This window comes from Leptodactylus fuscus, chromosome 2 (genome assembly GCF_031893055.1).
Source record: "Leptodactylus fuscus isolate aLepFus1 chromosome 2, aLepFus1.hap2, whole genome shotgun sequence".
In the NCBI taxonomy this organism is placed as follows: domain Eukaryota; kingdom Metazoa; phylum Chordata; class Amphibia; order Anura; family Leptodactylidae; genus Leptodactylus; species Leptodactylus fuscus.
This window is the reverse complement of record NC_134266.1, coordinates 63,054,792-63,062,233: the sequence shown is the minus strand read 5'-3', so window position 1 is coordinate 63,062,233 and position 7,442 is coordinate 63,054,792. Positions and strand designations below refer to the sequence as shown.

The following is a 7,442-nucleotide window of genomic DNA, read 5'->3' as shown; positions in this document are numbered from 1 at the left end:
ATGGGCCCTTAAAAGGATTCTACCATTAAAAACATTTTTTTCTAGTTGACACATCGGAATAGCCTTAAGAAAGGCTAATCAACTCCTGCCTTTAGATGTCTTCTTCGCCCCGCCATTTGGTTAAAATTATGTTTTTTGTTGGTATGCAAATTTTCTCCTGCAGCACTGGGGGCGAGCCACAGCACTCAAACAGCTGAACTGGAGAACTCTCCAGCGACGCCTCCATCTTCATCAGCAACGGCCTCTTCATGCATCTTCTTCCGGCGCAGGTGGTGAAACTTGTAGGCCTTGGGCAGAGCCGACTGTGCATGCCCACAGCCACAAGAAAATTGGCTGCTTACTTACTGTGTAAGCAGCCATTTTTCTTGTGGCCACAGGCATGTACAGTCGGCTTTGCCTGAGGCTCAAGGCCTACAAGTTTCACCGCCTATGCCGGGAAGAAGACACCTGAAGAGGACGTTCCAGATGAAGATGGAGGCGGTGCTGGAGAGAGTTCTCTCACAACATTGGGGACTCCCCCAGTGCTGTTTGAGCGCTGGGGCCTGCCCCCAGAGCTGTGAGTGAACTCATTTGCATACCGACGGAAAACGTAATTTTAGCCGAATGGCGGGGCGAAGAAGACATCTAAAGGTAAGAGAATTATAGCCTTTCATAAGGCTATTCTTATGTGTCAACCAGAAAAAAAATGTTTTTAATGGTAGAATCTAGAGATGAGCGAACACTAAAATGTTCAAGGTTCGAAATCCGACTCAAACAGCCGCTCACTGTTCGACTGTTCGAACAGGTTTCGAACCCCATTATAGTGTATGGAGGGAAATGCTTGTTTCAGGGGTATGCAACATTCGATCAAATTCTACATACCAAGTCCATGAGTGAGGGTCGGGCTGGATTCTTCTCCCTACGCAGCGTCCCCGCGTCTTCTTCCAGCCTTGAATTCATTCTGCTAGGCATCAGGCCTAGGCAGAGTGAATGCAGAGTCGGAAGAGGACGCGGGACGCTGCGCAGGGAGAAGACTTCTAAAGGTAAGAGAAGAACCAGCGTTGATTGGCAATGTATAGCATTCTGCCAATCAACGCTGGTTCTGCATTGAATCTTAACTTCGAACAGCTAGTAGTACTCGATCGAGTACGAGTATTTCGAATACCGTAGTATTTGATCGAACACCTACTCGATCGAGTACTACTCGCTCATCTCTAGTAGAATCCCTTTAAGCTGTCCGTCCCTTTTATTTAGCAGGTCGCTTATATTGAGCTTTTTAGCTAAAGTAAGTACTGAAAGAACAGAATAGAACAGAAGATGTTCGGTTATTAATCGACAACAACCATTTTATTAAATCAGCATCATCGAAGAAAACCAATGTCCTCTGCTTTATCCCATCTTTTCTATGCATCATCCTACCAAGATGTTTAATTCATATTACCATCTTTCCTCCATCTGCTTCTTATCACCTAAGTTTTTTTTTTAAACACTTGTTCTGCGGTCGACAACATTGCTTTCTTAGTTCCTGCATGCAATCTATCTCTATGTATGCCCTTTTATTTGGGGCTTGTATAAATAATTTATAGTTATAGTTCTTGTTTTCCAGTTTTTTCAGGCTCTGTATTATTTGTCGGTTTCTTTTGCCTTACACCGCTGCAAAACATATATCAGCTTAACTCTCTGCTGATCGGGAATATATAGAATGTTGCTCAACCTCTCAACTGTGACCCCAACTCAATTTTCTGTGCCTTAGAAAAAAAACACATAAGCCATGTTTTAATGAAAATATGCCCTTTTCTGCTCCCAACCTTTATTTCTATTTTTTTTTTCGTACAGAAGGAAATTCTGACACATTGCAGGTTTTGGCTCTGCAACATTTGAAACTACTCCTGAAAGGTATTGCTAAAAGGCAGCACACATCAACAAAGGAACTGGGTCCAGAAAACACAGTGTACATCTCCCAGCCATCAGTACAGTGGAGGAACATACATAGAAAGATGCTAATAGCTTCAGCCTTGGTGTACAGCCGGCTCTCTACTATTCTGTACTCTTTTTCTATTTCATCACTGGGTTTCTCAGAAGCGCATAGAACAGTGGAGAGGTTTCGCAGCTGTCAGTAGTGTATAAAGTCTTAAACTCGAAAGACTGCTTGTTTTCCAGATATCATCTTGGCATATATTCCTCTGGTAAGCCTGTAAAGTTTCTGGCCTTAAGTACTTTATCTACCGTCCTGATATAGCCATCTATTGTATTCTTCATGTCTTGAGTGAATGGATCCATGACTGTCTGGCTGGAGCCTACTCTCTTAAAATTCCCATCTTTGTTGTTCTCCATACAAAGGAGACGATCTTCATTTACCGGTATGTTGAGAAAGGACACCATTTCTTTAAGCTTTGCAATAAGGTCGTTCTTTAAGTCTTCATAGTGAACAACGAGTAATTTCTTGCCGTACTGGAGCCAATCCAGGGCATGTGAAGCCCACCATGATGCATAGCTATTAACAAATTCTGGCCATTCTGAAAAGAAAGAGATTAGGATTAGATGATTAGCTGATCACAGCTTTTTGTACATTACTATAGAAATTACTATATGCAGAAGACGGAAACCATAGAACGGAGACCCCAAACGCAGGTGTGAACCCAGCGTCATTTTGTTTTCTAGATGCTGCCGACAAGCAACTGATTGTTCTGTGGCCATTGCAACAAATGTAACATGGGTTCTCTAGAACAGAACTTGCTCCAGCAGAGCAGCCCCCTTTTCTGGCTCATAGAGGGAGTCTCTAATAGGGCATATGGATAAAGAATCTCTCCATTAGACAACCACTTTAAGTTCATCTTGTTAATTTAAGTCAACAGTAAATTATACGCTAAAGTACACCGGCTTCGCTGTAGATGTACAAAGTACCAGATGGGAAAATGCTCATAAATATTGTGGTTAAGCTGAAAAGGAGTGGTAATATTCATCATCCGCTATATATAGTGGCACATTTAACCTGACAAGCTTTTACGGGCTACAACTGTTAGAAGATTGATTTCTTATAATGTATGAAACAAGGAAAGATATTTTAGACAACTTCCTTGATGGAAAACAAGGTATGAGCCCTTGCTTCTACATGTAATTTGTGACTACTTTGTGGTGTCTACGTGAATTCTTCTGCATGCAACAATTTGCATAAAGTCACGTGATTCAAGTATGTTACTAATTTCTAAGTATTATACATATTACTTTATCCACGCAGTACTTGGGCACATTTCTGATAAAATTCTCTTATTTGCTGTAATTAGTTAAATGGGCACACAATGCAGCACCCTACTTAGTAAATCTAAGATATATATATTTTATCTAAAATTCATATCCACTAATGTGCACATTGATATGCAGTAGCTACATACAGTAGTATATTGGTAAGTTGTTTTTATTATTGTCACTACTCCCATAACAATCCATAGAATAACATAACTAAAATATTGTATGACTAAATTAAATTCAATGTGTATTATACCCCTTCAAACATTTATAATTGCTAAAATAAAAAAAGAGGAATTTCTGCTTCTTGTTTTGTTTCTACAGTTGAAATGAAGTCCTATGGACCCCAAATGTATATTCAGTAGTCTTAGCAAAATCTAGGGGATGAATAGTAGGGAAACAAAAACATCAGACTACCGTATATACTCAAGTATAAGCCGACTTTTTCAGCACATTTTTCATGCTGAAAAAGCTCTCCTCGGCTTATACACGAGTCAGGGTCCACGGAGCACAGAGAACTGGAAGAACCTGTAAGGGGGAGGTCCTTTAGTTCTACTGCTCTGTGATTGGCTTGTCATGTAAGGTCATGTGTGATGTCATCAAAGGTCCTGTAGCCACTGGTATGTAACATCTGCAGATAAGGTTGAGTCTAAATCCTAGTAGCTCCGCCCACACCAGAGTCTGATCACATGGTCATGACATCATCAGAGGTCCTTTAGCACACTAGGATTTAGCATCTACCCTGCAGATGAGTGGCCAGGATTCATTGTGTCTTATGGAAGATGTCTGTTGTATGGAGGAGAGGAAGCTGCAGTAACGTGACACACACAGGTCCCTTCCTTTAGTTACTCTGCCTATTAATGTCAGGCATTTGGGGTTATTAATTTAGTTTCAGTAACTTCATGTGCCTCACATTAATAACAGTTAACCCCATCATGTCCCTCATATTAACCCCTGTGTGCCCCATATAAGGGTTACTAATATGTGAGACACATGAGGGTACTAATGAAGGACTTAATTATGAAGATACCTAATTATTACCTCCATATGTCCCACATATCAGTAACTATTATGTAAGGCACATGAAGGGGTTAACTGCTATTATTCTGATCCCCATGCAGTTACTAAACTGCAATGCACATGACCAGACTTTTTATCTGCAATGGTGGATTTCCCCCCCCTCGTCTTATACTTGAGTCAATAAGTTTTCCCAGTTTTTTTGTGGTAAAATTAGGGGCCTCGGCTTATATTCAGGTTGGCTTATACTCAAGTATATACGGTACACAAAGTTAGCTAGTAGTCTGTTACCATGGAGACGCAGAAATAAATACAAACTATGGAGATACAATTTTATGAATTTTGTTATTGAAACATTTTGCCAATGTATCCTGTGTCCAAACTGGTTATGTATCTCACCTTTACTTTTCCAGTGCCTCTCTGTTGCATATCCTAGGTGTCCCGCACACTTCCTGTTAAACTCTGCCATCAAGGCTTTGTAAGGGTTACGAATCAGTAGAATAGCAGAATCATACATTTCAATCTCTCTCTTGCCACTTTCATGAGTCTTCACACATATTGTTCGACCGCTCCTCCAGTGATCTTTTTCACCTTTAAAGCCTGGGAAAATGAACAGAATTTGAAATTGCAGCCATTTATTGGTGACTGCCACATTTATAGTGGATTTACATGCAGCATACAGTAAAAGTTGCATAGATTTCTCAAACTCTTCCATGCATGTGAATGTGACTGTCTCTGTAAACGCATTTTCTAACCCAAATTAAATTTTCATTCTCATGAGCTATCTACAGGTCAGCAGTATGTGATCTCTCAGGTTCAACACCCAAACACAGAGATCTGCTATAACAAAGGATCTGTGTGGAGTCCAGGTGTGAGACCCCAACAAATCACATATTGATGACCTATCCTTCAGAAATTTGATTTGGGACTAGAAAAGTCCTTCAGTAGCTTAGCCACTTAGGTCTATATGTAGCACATACCTTTATTGTACAAGGTTCCATCAAAGTAGTAGCTTCCAGTGTAGTATCCTGTGGCGTGCTCTATGAGATGCCTTACCCAAGTATTTCCTGCTCCAGGAAAGCTCGACAAAGCGATAAACACTTTGGACTTTGTAGGTAGGAATCTTCTTGTTGTACAGCGGGTATCTTAAAAGAAATAACAATAATGATAAAGATGCAAAACACCAGATAGGGAAAAGCCATAAATAATGAGTAAAGTGTAAAGAAATCATAACATTCATAATCTGCTATATACAGCATAGCGGGACATTTAACTTGACAAGCTTTTATGGGTTACAAACTGTTACAAAGCGAGGAAACATATTTTAGTCTACTTCCTAGATGGCAACCAAAATGTTAGACCTTGATTCTGTATTACATATGTGACTACATGAATTTATTCTGCATGCAATAAACTGCATAAAGTCATGGTTTCAGGTAATTTATTAATTTTCAGGTGCCATATATTACTATATAAACTTAGCATTTAAGGTAATTTTGGCACAATACAAAGGGGTACCCAAAAGTTTCCAGAAAAGTTGTTTTTGAAGCGTGTATTTTTTTGTACAACATTCCTTCAATCTCCTTCAAAAGTACTCTCTTTTAGCGACAATACGCTTGTCAAATCTCATCTACCATTGTTCAAAACATTTTTTAAACTCATCTACTTTGATGTGTGCAAGTGCCTCAATCGTTTTCCTCTTCACCTCCTCCACGTTGGGGAAACTCTTCCCCTTGAGGTTCCTCTTCATTCGTGGGAATAAAAAAAAGTCACCGGGAGCCATATTGGGTGAATAGGGTGGGTGGGGCAAGACAGCCATGCCATTTCTTTCTATGAAAGTGGTCACCGAGATGGCAGTGTGGGCTGGGGCATTGTTGTGGTGGAAAAACCAATCACCATATTTCGGGCTTTTTTTGCCGCACACTGTTGCGCAACCTCTTGAGAACCCCCAAGTAGAAAACCTGGTTGATGGTCTGATCTGTTGGAATTCTGAGTGCACAATCCCTTTTGCATCGAAAAAACAATTGACCATAGATGAGCCTTTTTGGCGTGGGGGGGGGTGGCGTCTTCCAGTGGCTTGATTGTTGTTTGGTTTCCGGGTTGTAAGCATAGCACCAAGACTCATCTCCAGTAAAACCTTTAGAAAAAAATTCTGAGTTGGTTTTGGCATGTTTTTTCATGGCACGACATGTTTCGATGCAACACTCTTTCTGTTGATCAGTCAAGAGCCACGGCACAAACTTTTTAGCGACCCATGACATGCCCAAATCGAGCTCCAACTCACTTCAGACAACTCTTCGAGTTCCTCAATGGTTCGTTGTTGATCTTTACGCACGAGCTCGTTGATTTTTTTGGACATTCGTCCGTTCGGGAAGTTGACGGATGTCCAGAACGTAGTTGATCATCAATTGACATTTCACCATTTTTAAAGCGGGTGAACCACGAGTAAACTTGAGCTTGACACATAGCGTCATCCTTGTAAGCGGTCTTCAACATTTGAACTATTTCCAATGCTTTTTTCCCGAGCAGAAAGCAAAAATTCACAGCCGTGTGCTGCTCATAAAACTTCTCCATGAAGAAAAACGACAACTGGACAAAACAGCTCTTGCAAGAAAATTCACTGCGGGTAGATGAAACCTTCCGCATCAACGCCGCTTGGCACACTGACTGAGAAGGCGTGGTTGAACAAATAACTAGCTGCAGCATCGTGTACTACGAAAACTTTGCGCGCAGCAGCCTCATTCTGGAAACTTTTGGGTCCCCCCTGGTATATTTGATATGTACATTCCCAACAACAGAGTTGTAGTGTATATTATACAGGTCTGCTTTCTGGATACATCTCAAGATTGCTCTTATCACGTTATACAAGTGGTTTTAGCATTAAGTATTCTTTAAAATTACTTAACCGTAAAGAAGGGTACTATTATTATATAAAATAAATTTAGGACTGCACTGTTCACATATGAAGACTGGTTTAGGTAGAGGTCACAAGTTGCATCTTATGTTGCAGATTTTGATAGGGTTTTTTGTAGCCAAAGACAACAGTGACGTCAAAAGAAATGGGAACTATAAAGAAAACTTACACTTTTCCATCCGAAATCCACTCTTCCTTAGGCTCAACCCCCCCCCCCCCAAGAAAAAAAAAAAAAAAGCAAAATTTACAACAATAAATGCGGATTTTATGAGTGTGTGGCCTTAGT

The 7,442-nt window shown here is 40.5% G+C and overlaps 1 protein-coding gene across 2 annotated transcripts in view; it reads right to left on the bottom strand.

Moving 5' to 3' along the window:
* Nucleotides 1-1,788: 1,788 nt before the first annotated feature.
* WSCD1 (WSC domain containing 1) overlaps nt 1,789-7,442 on the bottom strand; it is a 169,809-nt gene continuing 164,155 nt past the window's right edge. For both annotated transcript variants that reach the window (XM_075263845.1, XM_075263846.1), the window contains exons 7-9: nt 5,223-5,387; nt 4,642-4,842; nt 1,789-2,495 (exon numbers count right to left, since the gene is read on the bottom strand). In XM_075263845.1, the coding sequence (XP_075119946.1) occupies nt 2,143-2,495; nt 4,642-4,842; nt 5,223-5,387 (719 nt within the window). In that variant the 3' untranslated portion in view covers nt 1,789-2,142. The remainder of the gene's footprint in view (nt 2,496-4,641; nt 4,843-5,222; nt 5,388-7,442) is intronic.